This window comes from Oryctolagus cuniculus, chromosome 1 (assembly GCF_964237555.1).
Source record: "Oryctolagus cuniculus chromosome 1, mOryCun1.1, whole genome shotgun sequence".
Taxonomy (NCBI): Eukaryota; Metazoa; Chordata; class Mammalia; order Lagomorpha; family Leporidae; genus Oryctolagus; species Oryctolagus cuniculus.
Window position 1 is genome coordinate 2,140,941 of NC_091432.1, and position 17,041 is coordinate 2,157,981.

Genomic DNA, 17,041 nt, shown 5'->3' on the forward strand with positions numbered 1-17,041 from the left:
CTCCCACCCTAGGGACTCTGCCACCTGGACACGGAGGTCTGGACGCCTGGAACCCATCTGCCTGTCTGGCCCGACCCTGCACAGGTGTGGGGTGCAGGTGTGGGTGCAGGTGTGGGGTGCAAGTGTGGGGTGCAGGTATGGGGTGTAGGTATGGGGTGCAGGTGTGGGGTGCAGGTGTGGGGTGTAGGTGTGGGGTGTAGGTGTGGGGCGCAGGTGTGGGGTGTGTAGGTGTGGGGTGTGTAGGTGTGGGGTGAGCAGGTGTGGGGGTGTAGGTGTGGGGGTGCAGGTGTGGGGTGTGTAGGTGTGGGGTGAGCAGGTGTGGGGGTGCAGGTGTGGGGTGTGCAGGTGTGGGGTGAGCAGGTGTGGGGGTGCAGGTGTGGGGTGTAGGTGTGGGGTGCAGGTGTGGGGTACAGGTGTGGGGTGTGTAGGTATGGGTGTGTAGGTATGGGGTGAGCAGGTATGGGGGTGTAGGTGTGGGGTGAGCAGGTGTGGGGGTGTAGGTGTGGGGTGAGCAGGTGTGGGGTGAGCAGGTGTGGGGGTGTAGGTGTGGGGTGAGCAGGTATGGGGGTGCAGGTGTGGGGTGTAGGTGTGGGGTGCAGGTGTGGGGGTGTAGGTGTGGGGTGAGCAGGTGTGGGGGTGCAGGTGTGGGGTGTAGGTGTGGGGTGCAGGTGTGGGGTGAGCAGGTATGGGGGTGTAGGTGTGGGGTGAGCAGGTGTGGGGTGAGCAGGTATGGGGGTGTAGGTGTGGGGTGAGCAGGTGTGGGGTGAGCAGGTGTGGGGGTGTAGGTGTGGGGTGAGCAGGTGTGGGGGTGTAGGTGTGGGGGTGTAGGTGTGGGGGTGTAGGTGTGGGGTGCAGGTGTGGGGTGCGGGTGTGGGGTGAGCAGGTGTGGGATGTGTAGGTGTGGGGTGAGCAGGTGTGGGGGTGTAGGTGTGGGGTGAGCAGGTATGGGGGTGTAGGTGTGGGGTGAGCAGGTGTGGGGGTGTAGGTGTGGGGTGTGTAGGTGTGGGGTGAGCAGGTGTGGGGGTGCAGGTGTGGGGTGTGTAGGTGTGGGGTGAGCAGGTGTGGGGGTGCAGGTGTGGGGTGTGTAGGTGTGGGGTGAGCAGGTGTGGGGGTGTAGGTGTGGGGGTGCAGGTGTGGGGTGTGTAGGTGTGGGGGTGCAGGTGTGGGGTGTGTAGGTGTGGGGTGCAGGTGTGGGGTGAGCAGGTGTGGGGTGAGCAGGTGTGGGGTGCAGGTGTGGGGTACAGGTGTGGGGTGTGTAGGTATGGGGTGAGCAGGTATGGGGGTGTAGGTGTGGGGTGAGCAGGTGTGGGGGTGTAGGTGTGGGGTGAGCAGGTGTGGGGTGAGCAGGTGTGGGGGTGTAGGTGTGGGGTGAGCAGGTGTGGGGGTGCAGGTGTGGGGTGTAGGTGTGGGGTGCAGGTGTGGGGTGAGCAGGTATGGGGGTGTAGGTGTGGGGTGAGCAGGTGTGGGGTGCAGGTGTGGGGTGAGCAGGTATGGGGGTATAGGTGTGGGGTGAGCAGGTGTGGGGGTGTAGGTGTGGGGTGAGCAGGTGTGGGGGTGTAGGTGTGGGGGTGTAGGTGTGGGGGTGTAGGTGTGGGGTGTAGGTGTGGGGTGCAGGTGTGGGGTGCGGGTGTGGGGTGAGCAGGTGTGGGATGTGTAGGTGTGGGGTGAGCAGGTGTGGGGTGAGCAGGTATGGGGGTGTAGGTGTGGGGTGAGCAGGTGTGGGGGTGTAGGTGTGGGGTGCAGGTGTGGGTGAGCAGGTGTGGGCCATGGAGCGGTAGAGTGATCAGGTCAGTTGCTCCCCCAAGCCACATCCTGAGCAGAACACCTGGTTCCGCCCCAACAGCCAGAGGGTGCTCATCACGCTCGGAAGCCCTGCGAGGACTCACGGGCCGGCTACCAGGGGCTGCTCACGAACCCTGCCTGCCTGCCCGGGGCTGCCGGTGCTCCCCTGGCACTAGTGCCCGGCCACTAGTGAACACCAATGGTGGGCCCCACGCCTCCCAAGGACTGGGGAGGCCGCCCCCTGGCATCAGCCCACTGCTGTGCCCAGTTCCAGGACCAGAAGCCAGCACTGCCGCCCAGAGCTGGCGCGGCTCTGTCTGGTGCATGAAGCCGTGGCCGTGGCCATGGCCTCTGCCCTCAGCCCTGCCTGCCTTACCGGACGGGGTGGTGGAGAAGGAGAAGGTGGTAGGGGGCACGGCGGTGGTGGGACTGCAGGGGGAGACCGTCCTGTCGATGGTGCCGTTGGCCCCACAGCGGGCGGAGATGCAGCCGCCTGTGCCGTCGGTCGTGTGGTAGATGACAGTCCCCGGCTTGTAGTGCCGCCCGTGGTAGGTGCAGATGCAGGCTGTGGGGACACCGCGGCCGGCCCATCAGCCAGGGGCACGGGCAGAGACCCCGGGGACACCCACCCACCAGGAGGTGGCGCCGCTTACCCTCAGCGTCGTAGGCACAGCGCACGCCGCTCTCGGTGCAGACGCTGGCAGGAGAAGGGAGAAGGGGGCTGGGGCACGTGGGGCCGGCACTGCTGACCCCTGCAGGGGTGCCCTGGGGGCTGTGTCACAGCCCCAGCCAGGACACACAGAGGCCCACAGGGGTCCCAGCCATCAGCCCTCAGGGTCACGCCCTCTGAGGGACCCCCAAATCCATGACCAACAGAGGAGAGGGCTGAAGCGCAGCCACCTCCCCACACGGGAGGACCCCGAGGGCGCGCAGCCCCGGGGCCTCCCTGCACCCCAGCACCCCCACTCCGTAACTCCATGGCCTTGTGTTGGCCTCTGAATCTCGACCCGCAGACATCTGAGCTCCCAGCTCCACCTGCAACCCAGGCCAGGGCCCCCCGTTCCTGGCCCTCATGGGGTGGAGCTACCAGATGGCACCTGCGTTCCGGGCCCCCCCTGCAGTCAGTCAACTCACCAGGAGTGACAGTTCTCGTCCGAGGGCACCGTGGCACCCGGCCGGTACGACTTCCCGTGGACGTGGCAGCGTGGGGCGGGGGGCGGCAGTGGGCACGTGGCCACACACTTCATCTCGTCCTCATCAAAGATGGGGGCCGTCGAGGGGCACTTGGGGTAGCAGCCTGGGGGCCAGAGCACCCTGAGTCCCGGCAGCCCGACCGCCGGGCGGCCTCAGCCAGGGCCTCGCCCGCAGCGAGGGGGCTCAGGTAGGATCCCGCCCAGCCGCAGGCCCCACCCACCTTCCAGGCCGGGCACGTTGTGCAGGCACTCTCCACTGGGGTTCCGGCACGTCCGCATGCAGGGCGCCCCGCAGGGCTGGTAGTGCCACTCGCACTGGCCCTCGGGGTTGTAGAAGTCACAGAACAGCGCTGGGGGAGGGGGAGGGGGAGGGAAGGGAGGGCTCAGCCGCAGCAGCTCCCCTGCGCCCCCCCCAGGGGGGCATGGAGAGGCAGGGTCTCCAGCCGAGGCAGCTCCCAGCCCTGCACTCCTCCCGCTGCCCCCACCTCCCCAGGCCAGGGAGCCGCGCCTGCCACCCCTCCATCCCAGCTCGGCAACCCTCTGGCTCCCCCTTGGGGTACACTCACGGCACACGTCGGGGCTCCTCCAGGACACGCACACGCCCACCTCGTGGCAGGCCTGGGCGTAGGCGGCCACGGCCGTGCAGAAGCACTCGCAGTCGCCGCCCGAGTCGCAGGCGCAGGCGTCCTGCACGCAGGCCTCATAGTACTCGGCAGGCTCCACCTGGGGGACACGGGGCTCAGATCCCGGTTCCGTGCCCTCCCCGAGCGGCTCAGGCCTGCGCTTGGCGTGGGACCTGGGCTGAGGCCAGGAGGGTGAATGGGTGACCCCGATGTCCCAAGGCTGCTCCTGACTGGCCTGGAGACCCTGGCTGCCCGGGGCTGTCTCGGGCTCTCTTTAGGGTTAACGCTCCGCACCCACTCGCCTGATTACCCAGGCCCTGGGCCCGGCTGGCAGCCGTCAGTCCACCCCCGCCCCGCCCGGGACGTACGTGGGCGTGGCAGGCAGCGAAGGTGGCGCTGTGGACGATGCTGCACTGCTTCTGGGCCCAGGACTTGCGGTAGGGGTTGGCGGCGCAGGAGTCCCTGGGTGCCGGCGCGTCCGGGCAGGATGGCGAGAACTTCCAGCTGTTCCCGAACTCCAGCGCGTCGCCCACCACCGACTGGCTCCGCGTGGTGAAGTCGTTCATGGCGTTGTCGTCGAAGTTCCCGCACAGGCCACAGACCCTGCCCTGCGAAGCGCGGAGCGACCGGGCGTGGGCGCAGGCACCCCAGGGAGGAGCGGAAGCCCGTGCTGCCCCGCAGGCCCTGGCTTCCCCCGGGGACACGTCCAGGCACCTGTCCCGCCCTGCGACTCTGCCTCCACCCTGTCTCCTCGCCCTTTCTCCGCCTGGACTGGCCTGAGCCCAGGCCCCTGCGCCAGCCTGGACTGTGTCTCGGAGGAGGGGTTCAGAAGCGCCTCCGTGAGCCAGACGGCGGCTCCCCCCACCCCCGAGATACACCCAGGCCCGGAGCGAGGAGCCGGGTTTGGAAACAGGGTCTGGGCAGAGACGACCCAGCTGGGACAAGGCCTGAATCCAGTGGCTCTTGTCTCTGTGAGAGGAGGAGACTGGGGCCCAGACCGCGGGGAGGAGGCGGCTGTGAGCTGAGGGACACAGAGCTCAGAGCGATGGGCTGCAGGCCGAGTGCACCAGGAGCCGCCAGGAGGAGCCTCCTTGCCCCCACCGTGGCCTTGGGTTCTCGTGTCCAGGATGCGAGAGAAACAGCCCCAGGACACCATGACGTCTGGCAACAGGGTCTCCCCACTGCCCTCCCTGGGGGCTCAGCCCCCTGCCTTTCCCCCATTCGCTCTGTCCGTCTCTCTGCCCCCTGTCCTTCCGCCCCTCGGTGTGTCCGTCTCCCTGTCTCTGCCTCTCTGGGTCTCTGAGTCTCTCTCTGTCCACGCCCGCCCCGGGGGGCCTCACCTTGAACTCGGGGCTGAGCCTGAGGAAGAGGCTGGTCCTCCTGTCCCACAGCAGCACCAGGCCAGCGTCGGTGTCCAGCACCAGGAAGATGCCCATCTGGCGGATGGAGTAGGGCGGCTCCTGGCCCTTGCCTTTCTCCACCACCTCCACCTTCCCGTCGCTCAGCTTCAGCTCGTAGCTCTGCAAGGGGGCCCCACAGGTCAGCCGGCCCGCGGCCCCCGCAGTGCCCGCCCAGAGCCCCGCCAGCCCCGGCCCCGCTCACCCCCAGGAAGATCTTGATGGCCTTGGAGCAGGTGGTCCCTGTGGTGCCGCAGGGGACGTTCTCCGTGACGACGCGGAAGGCGTCCTGGGCGCTGACGTTCCCACCGCACTGGTCCTGGGGGCACAGGAGGCTGTAGGGGGGCGGGGTGGGGTGGGCCAGGGAGGCGGAGGGCGGGCCTTGCTCCCTGGGGCCACCGGGCGCACCTGCAACAGCGTGTACTCGCAGTCGCCACTGAAGCTGTAGCGCCGCCCGTCGAAGGTGAGGTAGTGGCCGTCCCCGTAGACGGCGCAGGTGGCCAGGCAGGGCTCGTCCGAGCAGCGCCACTTCCTGTTCTCACAGGTGCTGCGTGGGGGCCGGGAGTGAGGCCAGTGGCCAGCCGGGGGGAGGGGGCGGCCTCCCCGGAGGCTCCCAAGGGCTGCCAGGCGCTGGCATGTCAGCTGCACAGCCCCGAGAACGCAGCACCACTGGCCGGCGCCCAGCGGGTCGTCTGTCCGCAGTCCCCCACAGCCCGCTGGCCCTCCCGGGGTCCGTGCCCCCCACGTACCAGGTGTTGCACCCCGTCCAGATGGTCTCTCCGGGGCCGTAGCTGGCCTCGTTGTGCACACAGGGACATTCTTCCTCAGCGATGCAGCCGCCGAGGCCGTCGGCCACCAGCCCGTCGGGGCACACGCAGCCGGGCACGCACTGGGAGCTGTACTGCAGGGCCAGAGGACGCGGCTGAGCGGCTGAGCGACAGCCCAGGGGCGCTGCGGGGCCTGCGGAGCCCTGGGAGCAGGGAGAGCCGGGGGCGGACGGGGAGTGGGGGCCGCGGGGACCTGGGGCCGACTGGGGACTTACACACTCCATGTCCAGGGTGTGACAGCTCTTCTGACAGCCAGCCCCCGTGGCCCCGGCCGTGGCGTTGCGGCAGTCGAAGAAGACCATGGGTGCGTCACACACTGGGGAGGGAGAGGGGGCCGTTCAGGGGGTCCCAGCCCGCCATGCACCAGGCTCGTTCAGAGGGGCCCGGCTGAGCCCCGGGGGACAAGGGCCAGCAGCCCTGCTTGCCTAGGGTGGGGGCTTCTCGTGGGGCTCACCTGGGGCCGGAGCTGGGCCTCCAATGCAGGTCAGCGTCCCCTGTGTGCAGGTGCTGTGAGGAGAGAGGGGTCAGTGCCTCCCCTCCAGGCCCATGGGCCCCCAGGAGCTGCCCACCCGCAGATCTCTTACCAGACGGTCCCACTGTCATGCACAGACTCGCCGTTGGGGACCACGGAGCCGCCGTGGTAGCAGGGACAGCTGGTGGCCTCCACACACTTGCCCACGTCATCCAGGAAGGTGCCCTCGGGGCAGGCGCAGCCGTCCACGGGCACGAAGCTGACGCCGCAGGTGAGGTCGGGCTCGCTCCGGGCGCGGCAGGTGGGCTGGCAGGTGCTGATGTGGTAGTGGTAGGTCATGGACTTGGGGCAGCTGCTCGTGTGCTTGGCTGTGGGACGCCAGGAAGAGGGGCACTCAGGACACTGTGGACACAGAGCCCGGGGGCGGCCCCTCTGGCTTTACCCAGACGCCGCCTCCTGGCGTGCAGGACGGGGACCGGGGCGGGACCACCCGTCTGGGGCAGGGCGAAGGGGCGGCTCGCGGCACACTCACTGCAGACGCCGTCCCGCCAGCCGCGGAGCAGCACGCCCTTGGCGGCGCAGGCGCGCACGTAGGAGGCCAGCGCCGCACACAGGCAGTCCTCACTCTTCTCACAGTTGCAGGTGTCAAACAGGCAGTTCTGGGGGGCAGGCGAGGGGTCAGTGGGCCGTCGGGGAGGCCCATGTCCACCCTCTGCCCGTGTCCCCCACACACACATCGGACCACGGTCCTTTGTCTCTGAGATGCAAGCGACAGGTCCAGTGCCTGCCTGGCTACTGAGTTTCACCCTGTGCCTGGGACACACTCAGTGAACACGCGGTGAAGGGATGAATGCGTGGACATGGATGGAGCCGCAGAGACGGGTCTGGTGGTCTTGGGCCTTTGTGGCCTGGAGGACACCCCACCGCCCTGCAGGCGGGCACCTGGCCCTGGGCGGGGCAGCGGAGGAGGGGAGGGGCCGCAGGCATTACCGAGTGGTAGGTGCCAGGGCTCACGGCGGAGTGGCACTGGGCAAAGGGGCCTTGGGCGTCTGTCAGCCGCGAGCACCAGTGCTGGGCAAACTTCTCTGTGGACAGAAGAGACGCTGTGAGCCACACACGTCACCCTGCAGCTGCACCTGAGTCTGGGGCTGGGGGTGTCTGTCTCCAGGCAGACAGAGCCCCCACGGGGGTCCCCAGAAGCCAACCTGCACCGCGGACACCAAGGGGCTGGGCTGGCGGGACCAAACCTCCCCCACCCGGAGTGCCTGCTGTGTGTCCTCCGGGACCCGTGTCCATGTCAGCGCCTGACCTGCCCCGGCCTGGATGTGGGGGGCGGGGGTCCCCGTACCGTTCTCCACGCTGAGGGAGCAGGGGTCCTCGAAGTTGTTCTTGACGTTGGGGCAGGAAGCATGGGTCTTGAAGGTGTTGAAGAAGGCGGCGGCCGTGCCCTCCACCACGCCGCTGATGGCCCGGAAGTCGTCTGCCTGCACGCGGTTGAAATTCCCGCAGAGACCTGGGGCAGGGAGGGCGGGTGAGGCCCCCTGGGCTCCGGCCCGGGAGGGTGGGCTCCAAGCGGGCAGCGCCGCGCCTTACCGCAGGTCCGGCCCCTGAACTCAGGCTCCAGCCTCACAGCCACCTGCATGGTGGGCACCAGCTGGATGTCCAACTGCAGGCCCAGGTTGGAGTGGGCGATGATGAAGAAGGTGGAGGGCCTGAAGATGGTGACGTTGGCTGTGGACAGAGGAGCAGGTGTGGGTGGGGACAGTGGAGCAGGTGTGGGTAGGGAGCTGGGGCGGGGGCGGGTGGGCGGGGCCGCGCGCTCACCTGCGGAGACAGGCAGCTGGGTGTAGATATGGTTCACAAACACCTCCCCGCTGGCCTTGAACACCACGACCTGGGGGTAGAGGACAGGCCCGGGGTCAGCGCAGGCCGTGGCCAACATGGGCCGTGGCCACTGGCCCCCCAGCCCCCCATGGGGCTGTGAAGTGGGCTGAGGACCAGGGGCCTGCACGAGGGTTGTGGCCCGACTGTCGCTTTATACACACACAGGTGGACTTCAGCGGGAGCCGCGAGCTGGCTGGAGACACACCAAGTCCCACCTTCGCAGGCTGGACGTGGAGGCCCCAGTGCCCTGACCCTGAGCTGGTCCCTCAGAACACCCCTGCACAGTGGGCGCAGCCCCCACGGAGGCCCTCCAGCCCTCGCAGCGCAGGCCTGGGCCGTGGGGCACACTCACCGTCTGCCCCCCGTCCAGGTTCAGCGTCACGCTCTTCAGGCAGGTCTCGCTGTCCGTCAGCCCGCACCTGCGCAGCTCCGCCAGCACGGTGAAGGTGCTGCTGTTACAGGACTAGGGACACACGCGGGCTCACACTCCACCCCCGCCGGGACCCCCGTCCCACCCCCGTGCTCGGGACCCCTGGGCTTTGGGGACACCCTGCCACCCACCAAGTGACGGTCAGAGAAGGCAGACACACATCATAAGTTTGTCCAAACCTCTAGGGTGAGCGGCACCAGGATGAGCCCCTCGGCCGGTGACAGTCGGGGGTGTCCAGTGGTGACCTGGGCCCCACCCTGACACAAGCCAGCGGCCATCGGGGGACTCCATGCTGGGGACGGGGCCTGGCGGGGCTGCACTTCCTGGTCTATTTATGAACCTGAAACTTGTCCATTTCATCTCTAACAAGAAAGCACCTGGGGTCTGAGGCCCCCGTTGTGGGGTGGAGGCCGGGCCAGCGGCCGACTGACGCCTCAGAGCCCGGCCATGTCCCCATGGTCCCTGCATCGAGGACCCCGGGGGCAGCAGTGACGCAGCCCAGGCTGGGAAAGGCGGGGCTGGCGCCTGGCTGGCCGTGTTCCCGCACCTTGGCCAGCACGTAGCTACAGTCCCCGTGCACCGTGTACTGCCTCTCGTCGAACGTGGAGAAGTGGGCGCCCCCCAGCACCGAGCAGGTGCCTGGACATGGGATGTCCTGGCAGCTCCAGCGGCCTCCGGAGCAGGTGCTAAAAGTGGCAGAGATGGGGCCCATGTGAGTGCCGTTCCCCCAGGAGGGACCGGGCCAGCTGTGTCCTGCCCAGACTGCTCATACCACGCCACCCTCGGCTGGCCCCAGCCCCGCCGAGGGACCATCCCAGGGCAGACGGGGGACCTACCACTCGGTGCAGTCTGTGGAGTATTTGGCTCCTGACGCGTAGGTGGCCCCGTTGTAGGTGCAGGCGCACTGGGTCACGGGGACACAGCCGGCCTGGCCGATGTCGTCCAGCACCGTCCCTGCAGGGCGGGCAGGCGTGTGACGGGAGCTCACGGTGGAGAGGACAGTCCAGCGCCCACAGGAGCCCTCCAGGGTCGAGGGGCATCTCTGTAAAGGCGCGGCCCGGCCACCCAGCAGCCCAGCAGCCGTGCGTTTCTTGGGGCTCACCCTCGGGGCAGAAGCAGCCGGCCACGCAGTGGTCCTCGCAGAGCTGGGAGCGCTCGGGGTTGGAGCAGGTGTCGGCGCAGGGTGAGCGGCACTCGTGGTATTCCATGTCGTGGGGACACGTCAGGGCTGCAGGGGCAGCAGGACTCGTTCACGGCATGCCCGGCGTGGGGCGCGGCAGCCTGCCGGGGTGGAGGCCGGGCGGGGGGCACTCACGGCAGAGGTCGGGGCCCCGCCAGTCCAGGGGCAGCCCGCCGGCGTGAGCGCACTGGCGCGCGTACTCGGCTAGGGTCTGGCAGATGCAGCTGGCGTGGTGGGCGCTGTCGCAGAGGCAGAGGTCTTGCCGGCAGGCCTCGACGTAGCTGTTCACGTCCACCAGCTCCGCGCAGCTCGAGAACAGCTCACCGCCCAGCACCTCCTCGCACACGCCCTGGGGTGGGGCCGGGAGCCGCGCTGAGTCCCAGCTCGGGGCACCCCGCGTAGGGTCCCCGCAACCCCGCCCCGCCCCTCCACGCAGGGCTCACCGGGGCTGTGGAGCAGTTCCTCTTGTTTTCTGGGGCCGGGTCCTGGCACTGCTCCATGGGGCCATCCAGCTTCTGCAGGTTCCCGAACTCCACGGGGGTCAGCCTGGTGTCTGCAGGACAGAGGCCCCATGGCGGCTCAGAGGCGCCCCCTGCCGAGGCCGGTTGAGCTGCCCTGGCTGTGCGGGCCCAGCTCCTGACCGTGCTGCCTGGGACACTCAGGGAGGGGGGCATCTGTGAGGAACCCGCACAGGGGCTGGGGGTTCAAAGTCCCTGGGCGGTGGCCCAGGCCATCGCCCATGCTTGGTCCTGGGGTCCTGCCAGCCAGGCTGGGATGCAGCCCCAGGAGCCGGAGGGTGAACCTGCTGGACACGTGGTCCCCCACGACCAGACACACCCATAGTGGGCCTGTGTGGGGCTTCCTGGGTCTGGCAGAGGGGACACAGGTGTGGTATCAGGTGTGGTCAGGGGGGCTACAGCCCAGAGCAGGCCCACGGAGAGCAAGGGACCTGACAGGTGTGCACACCGGTGCTCAGCTGTGCGTGTGTACAGGTGTGTGTGTGCCCGTGCAGGGGTCATGCGTGTGTGTGTGCATGCGTGTGCACAGCCTCAGGATCCCTGCAGCCCCCGGAGCCCCGAGAAAGGGGCATGGACGGCGCCATGGTGGCCGCGGGGTTCGCTTACTGTGGGACAGGAACTCGCTGGACGCGGGGATGCCGTTGAAGTCTCCACAGAGCCCGCAGGTCTGGTTGGCGAACTTGGAGTCCAGCTCCAGCTGGAATCAGAGGAGACATCAGCTGCCTGCCCCACAGGGCCGCCCGGGACAGGGATGGACGATGCTGGGCTCACGGAGGAGACCCAGGCTGGGGGAGCTTCCCCACGAGCGGCACAAGGCCACCGTCCAGCTCTGTGTGGGGGTGGGGTCTGATCGTCACCCCTCTCTCAGCCCAGAGCCCTCCCCCCTTCCTGGAGAGGCTGTGGTGCATGGCTAGCCCCGCCCCAGCCTCACCGGAGACCACGTGCAGCCCCTCCCCGGCTCACCAGGAGGCTGTCGTCCTGGTTCCACATGAAGACCAGGCCCAGCTTGGCCACCACCTTCAGGGAGCCGCTGCTGCGCTCTATGAGAACCCCCGCCTGGCTGAAGGGCAGCTGCACCCTGGGGAGAGGCGGTGGGGCTGAGGGGCCAGCGGCGGGCAGGGAGAGGGACCCTGGGCAGCAGGGGACACGGGGCCCCAGGCAGACGGGGCCTGGGGCCCTGGTGTCGCAGAAGGGGCCGAGCTCAGTCCCACCCTGGACGTGCCTCCTCCTGCCCGCCGCCCGGGGCGGGGGTGCTGCCTCCTCCCCCAGGCCCACGCCGGACCCAGACTCACGGGCGGCCGCTGACCAGGACGGAGTGACTGGTGAGCTCGACCACCAGGCCCTCCAGCTTCATGATGACCCTGCTCGGGGCCACAGCGCCGTCCTGCCGGCTGCGCCGCAGCTGCACGTTGAAGTCCTCGTAGGCGCCGCCGCAGTGCGCAGAGAACACGTAGTTGCAGAGGCCCGGGAAGCGGAAGACGGCGCCGTCGAAGGTCTTGTAGTGGAAGTCGCCCCAGGTGCTGCACACCCGGCCGTTGTGCACGGGGTCCGGGGCTGTGGCCGAAGCAACCGCGGCCATTGGAGGTGACCTGCACCTCATGCGGCCACACCCACCCCTCTGCCACCAGCCCTGCCTGCGTCCAGGAGCCCTGGTACCCCGCAGGTTGGGGTGCTCTCTCCATCTCACCAGCCCCACTGAGCCGCCCTGGCCCCTGCAGGGCTGAGGAGGGAAGCCCCAGCCCCAGCCCCAGCCCCTTCCCCATCCGGGCCTCAAGGTTCACTCACCTCGCACCACGGGGATGGCCCTCAGGGGTGGGACCACGGTCACCCCTCGGAGGGAGTCACCTGCAGAGATGGGGGCTCATGGGGTGCACAAGCCTCGGGCAGGACTGGGGTTCCCACTGCCCAGGGGGGCATCCCAGGGCCGGGCCCCAGCGCTTTGGGGGGGCTCTGGGCTCTGCATGTTGCAGCTCCCTGGCCATGGTGAGACCCCCACGGGGCACAGCGGGGACTTAGCTGGGCGCTTGTCCCCTTGCTCTGGCGACTTTCTATGTCCTCTGGCTGCCACCCCAGGGAGCCCTGGCAGCCATCGGCTGCACTGGGGCTTCCTCAGACCCATTCCCCGAGGCACTGGAAAGTGCCCGGATCAACCTCCATGCTCAGACCCCGCCTCGCCCCTTCAGAGAAGTAGCTGGAGGGGCTGGATCAGCCTTGAACTCCCCCGAGCCCCCTTCCTTTAGGGCATCAGGTGCTGTGGGACCCCCCCACCTGGCCCCTCTGCCAGGGCCTCTGAGGACGGAGCAGCCAGAGGCCGCCCAGAGTCGCAGAGGTCGCTGAAATAGTGGGAGTCAAACGGGGGAACAAAGACAGGAACCAACCAGCTGGGTCTGGGGGGACACGGGCACCCCCGAGGACCCACCAGCCTCTCTGGGCCAGTGAGGGGGCAGGCAGGGACGGGCCAGGGCATATACGAGGAGTGTCCTCCAGCCCCCTAAAGTCTGGCCCTGCAGCGATGGCCAGGGGCGTCAGACGGGCCTGGGACAAGAAGTCAGACTCACCGCTGGGCCCCTGCGGGATGGCAGGGAGGTCGAGGTAGGAGCCGTAGCTGGATTCCGAGGAGCCACCCTGGGCATGGCCTGTGGAAAAGGGGACAGCCTAAGGGACAGCCGGGCAGGCGGCATGGGATGGGCAGGCTGCCAGCCACCAGGGGCAGCACCCACGGCGGGGGTGGGGGAGGCAGCAGGCCCAGAGGGCGCTGGTGGCCCTCACAGTGGTGAGGCTGTCTCTCTGCAGGGCTCGGGGGCCGGAGGCCTCTGTCCCCGAGGACCAGGGGCTGTCGACTCGGCCACGCAGAGTCCCTGGCATGGAGGGCATCCCCTCGCCCTGACCCGCGTGTCCAGGGGCCACTCGTTCACTGTCAAGAGTGTGCTGAGGTCAGCCCGGGCTCCATCCTGTGTGAGATGAGGAGGCAGAGGCACAGCCCAGCCAGAGCAGGGCCCCGCTGAGGGGATCAGACACGGACCTGCGGGTTCCACAGGCACAGGTGGCTCGGGTCTGGAGGGCACCCCAGCAGGGTATGGTCACCAGGGCAGCGGGAGGGGCAGTGTGGCCCCCAGGAGCGGGAAGGCTGTTCTTGGGGTCGGTCCAGACCGAGCCAGTGTGCGGGTGCGAGGGAGGTCCCCAGACCCAGCCCAGCCCGCGCCGTGCTCCCCACATGGGGCCTTGTCAGAGGCGTGACCCCCGCCCTCCACCTGAGCCTGGCTTCCCAGTTTCTGCATCCGTCACTGGGGGTCCCCGGCCCAGGCTGGCTGAGCCTCTCCACACGGGCCAACCCTGTGAGTTCTTGTGCCGATCCCAAGGGGCCGGCCCTGGGGAGATAGACACTGGTGACAGAGCGGGAGTCGGCCCCCCCAACAGGCCCCTGCCCTTTGGGGCTTCCTTCCTCTTCCATTGGCCTGGAACAATCCGTGAGCCCCACCTCCGGGCTGCGCCCCAGGCAAGACGGGGACAGCGAGGGCCTGTCCAGGGCTCCCAGACACCCGGGTACGACCCCCACCCTGAAGCAAGCAGACAGAGGGGGCTGCTGATGGGAGGGGTGACGCTGGCCAGGCAGGCACAGACCCAGACCCCAGGCTCCTTGGGGCCCCTCGGCGCTGACCTTGGCTGCACCCTGAGCCTCTCCCACCCACCCTGCCCAGGCACCGCGGCCGGGGCCTTCAGGCTGCTCCCGGGCACGGGGCGAGGGAAGGCGCTGGGTCCAGCGGGGCTCCGAATGCAGACCCTGGTGGGCCCCCTGCTCAGAGCACACAGAGCACATGGTGGCACCGGAGGTTTCCTGGCTCTGTGGCTGCCGGGGGACGGGGCAGAGGCTGGGACCCCCGTGCTGTGCGAGCCGGGTGGCCGTGGCAGCGGGGCTGAGGCTGGCTGTCGGGCCCCCAGGAGCTGTGTGCTCGGTACCTGCCCTGCCCCAGCTTGGGGGCAGGGGTTGCCTGGGGGCCTTGCACCCTTCACCCCCAGCTGACCCAGGGGACCCCCTCAAGGCCCAGGGGATCTGGGCGTGCGACCAGGCTGGCGAGCAGGCGATTGTCCTGGCCAGGGGGCCGCCCGCCCAGGGGGCAGGGCTGCATTGGTGGGGCAGGGGCTCCACGGGCGCCGCGGATCCTGCCTCGGCCCCAGGGAGCGCCCAGCCATCCCGCCCCAGCCCGGCAGCCTGAGGCCGCTCCTGGTGACACTGGCTGGCGTCCTCTCATGGACACATTCAGCCTGCCCGGAACCCAGGCAAGCACTCTGCCCGCTGCCCACTGGAGTCAGGCCCCCCTCCCACCCAGGGCCTGGGGGAGCGGCCAGGGGCTCTGTGCCACGGCCAGCAGCATCCTGGGCAGGGTGGGCTGCTCCGATCTTACCTGTGTGCTGGGCGCAGGCCAGGGCCAGGGCCAGGGCCCAGAGCGGGGCCAGCTTCCTCCGGCCGACACCCATGGTGTGCAGTGTGGGGAGGCTTCCCCGAGGGCGGCCTCTGAGGAGGGCCCCGAGTCGGCGGCAGCTTTTTGTAGCCCCAGAGCTGGCTCGGGCCCCAGCAGCTTCACGTGGGTGGGCGGGGCAGGCCTGCAGTTCCCCTCACCCAGGTAAACAGTGGGCGCTCACCTGGGATTGGCCAGGGGCCAGCGGCTGGCAGAGGTGGGCGTGTCCCAGGTGGGACCTGGTTCCCCAAGGCCTCCCCCCAGTCCTGACCTGCAGGGATCCCACCCGGGTGTCCCCCTCCTGGGCCACATCCAGGCCCTAGAGATCCTGGAGAGGCCACAGCACGCCTGGGGCCGTCGGGACACAGCTCCTGGGGTTGCCCCTGGAGGGGGGCTGTGGGCCGAAGCCCCCAAGCAGGCAACAAGGCCCCTCCCCCCCACCCAGGGCAGGGACTGGGAGACCCCACCAAGGCAGGACAGCGGCCAAGAGAAAGGCTGGGCTGGGAGGGTCTGGGGTCAGAGAGAAGCTTCCAGGCCTTTCTGAACACTGGCTTCTGGCTCTGCTGCACTGGGCCCAACCCCTCTGGTTCCTGAGGTCCCCTCTCTGTCTTATGCCTGCCCCATGCCCCGACCTGGTCCTGGTGCCTTGGAGAGAGAACAGGAACGTGAGGGAGAGGGACAGTGAGGGAGTGAATGAGTGAATGAGAATGAACGATTCAGTGAGTGGCCGTGTGACCACGCAGGAGAGGCAGTGGTAGCGACGTAGAGAGTCGGTGCTCTCTCACACAGGGGGGCAGTTAGAAGCCCCAGTGCCCTGGGCATAGCTGGCCACCAGCCTTAGGGCTAGCCCCTGCGTCACCTGGTCTGATGGGGCCGGGGCGCCCAGGGCAGGGTGTGGGCGGTGAGCCTCCCTGAGGGTCAGGCCCAGTGGACGCGGCTGGCTCCAGAGTGCTCGCTGCCTCGTGGGTGGGACACACGGGTGCTGGGGCCAGTGCTGGAGGGACTGCTGGTGGCCACTAGGCCCCAAGGCGGGTGACCACAGGACTGCCCTCCTCACGTTCTCAGCAAGGTGGTGGCGGCCAGGCCGGGGTCCACACCCCGACCCCTGACCCGGCTGACTCACAGCCTGGCCTTGAGGGGGCACACCCTGTATGTCTGAGGCCAGGGCCAAGCCACTGCCCAGAGAGGGCAGCTTCAGCCACCTCCAGCCCCACATGACGCTGGCCGGGCCACTGTGGGATCCAGGCCATGGGGAGCCAGCACCGGGGTGGGGGGCCGCCTGGCTGGCCCAGGCTTCCCGTGGGGCCCGACTCCAGTTCCTGAACTGCCAGAAATGGACCACGGGGCTGACTGGTCCCTTGGAAATTGGGCCAGGCCCGAGTCTTCCTGAGGCCTGGGAGACCCACCCATCGCAGGGGCTCCCTGTGGGGTCCTGGGGGGTGCGCTGCCTTCCCCAGTGCAGAGGGACAGAACGAGCCCAGGCTTGGGAACCCAGAGTCAGCAGGGAGCCCAGCAGCCTGGACGGTGTGGGGCCGGCAACTTGCGAGCCCGGTCAGGGTCCCGCTCCTGGGACCTCTTGAGCAGCCCCCTCCGCTGCCCTGGGCAGCTAAGGCACAGGGTCTGCACCACTGAGCTTGAGGGGCCTCGGCCACCTGCCTGCTGGGCCGGCCCTCAGTGGCACAGCTGTGTGTGTGTGGCCGTGGGCGGGGGAGGGGCGCAGGGGCTGGTGGGGGAGAGCAGGTGCACCTGTTGGGCAGAGCCTGCCCCAGCCTCCACAAGAAGAGGGAGGTCCCGCACTCAGGCGGGAGGTGGTGCAGGAAGGGGCTGTGGCCGGGCCTCAGTTTCCCCCTCGTGAAAGGGGGCTGCGAGGAAGGGGGTCCCCCAACAGGGATGGAGCCAACAGGCCCCTCATCCCAGCGGGACGCTGAGCAAGGGCCCCGTGACCCCGGAGCCTTCACCCCCATCACCACGTCCCCAGGGTCACTCAGCTCCGCGTCTGGGCTGGGCGGCGCCGGCCTCCCGGGATCTGATAAGCCAGTGGACTCTCACGAGGGTCGGGCACGGAAGGACCATGGGTGGGGTGGTCCAGGCGTCGCCATGGAGACCTCAAGCTTGTTTGGGCCGGGACAGGGCGGAGGCCCTGGCCGAGAGTCAGAGCATCGTGGCCTGCTGTCGTCAGGGTGCTGCCTGGCCTCCAGCCCCTCTGATCTGGGACAGGAAGCGGGCGGCAGGGCCCCGATATGCGTGCTGGCACTGACTCAATGGAGATTGCGCCAGG

At 68.9% G+C, this 17,041-nt stretch overlaps 1 protein-coding gene across 4 annotated transcripts in view; it reads right to left on the reverse strand.

Annotated features, from left to right (window-relative positions):
* The window catches only part of MUC5AC (mucin 5AC, oligomeric mucus/gel-forming), a 30,617-nt gene extending 15,758 nt beyond the window's left edge, over positions 1 to 14,859 (reverse strand). For all 4 annotated transcript variants that reach the window (XM_070063714.1, XM_070063716.1, XM_070063715.1 and 1 more), the window contains exons 1-30: positions 14,710 to 14,859; positions 12,865 to 12,942; positions 12,092 to 12,151; positions 11,599 to 11,860; positions 11,270 to 11,384; positions 10,913 to 11,003; positions 10,232 to 10,341; positions 9,924 to 10,137; positions 9,711 to 9,836; positions 9,445 to 9,562; positions 9,156 to 9,294; positions 8,531 to 8,641; positions 8,119 to 8,188; positions 7,888 to 8,025; positions 7,643 to 7,807; positions 7,285 to 7,379; positions 6,827 to 6,953; positions 6,407 to 6,662; positions 6,277 to 6,329; positions 6,038 to 6,138; positions 5,745 to 5,896; positions 5,404 to 5,542; positions 5,201 to 5,314; positions 4,939 to 5,118; positions 3,967 to 4,206; positions 3,542 to 3,698; positions 3,197 to 3,325; positions 2,917 to 3,079; positions 2,436 to 2,479; positions 2,159 to 2,347 (exon numbers count right to left, since the gene is read on the reverse strand). In XM_070063714.1, coding sequence (XP_069919815.1) covers positions 2,159 to 2,347; positions 2,436 to 2,479; positions 2,917 to 3,079; positions 3,197 to 3,325; positions 3,542 to 3,698; positions 3,967 to 4,206; positions 4,939 to 5,118; positions 5,201 to 5,314; positions 5,404 to 5,542; positions 5,745 to 5,896; positions 6,038 to 6,138; positions 6,277 to 6,329; positions 6,407 to 6,662; positions 6,827 to 6,953; positions 7,285 to 7,379; positions 7,643 to 7,807; positions 7,888 to 8,025; positions 8,119 to 8,188; positions 8,531 to 8,641; positions 9,156 to 9,294; positions 9,445 to 9,562; positions 9,711 to 9,836; positions 9,924 to 10,137; positions 10,232 to 10,341; positions 10,913 to 11,003; positions 11,270 to 11,384; positions 11,599 to 11,860; positions 12,092 to 12,151; positions 12,865 to 12,942; positions 14,710 to 14,782 — 4,009 coding nt within the window. In that variant the 5' untranslated portion in view covers positions 14,783 to 14,859. The remainder of the gene's footprint in view (positions 1 to 2,158; positions 2,348 to 2,435; positions 2,480 to 2,916; positions 3,080 to 3,196; positions 3,326 to 3,541; positions 3,699 to 3,966; positions 4,207 to 4,938; positions 5,119 to 5,200; positions 5,315 to 5,403; positions 5,543 to 5,744; positions 5,897 to 6,037; positions 6,139 to 6,276; positions 6,330 to 6,406; positions 6,663 to 6,826; positions 6,954 to 7,284; positions 7,380 to 7,642; positions 7,808 to 7,887; positions 8,026 to 8,118; positions 8,189 to 8,530; positions 8,642 to 9,155; positions 9,295 to 9,444; positions 9,563 to 9,710; positions 9,837 to 9,923; positions 10,138 to 10,231; positions 10,342 to 10,912; positions 11,004 to 11,269; positions 11,385 to 11,598; positions 11,861 to 12,091; positions 12,152 to 12,864; positions 12,943 to 14,709) is intronic.
* Between the last annotated feature and the right edge of the window lie 2,182 nt (positions 14,860 to 17,041).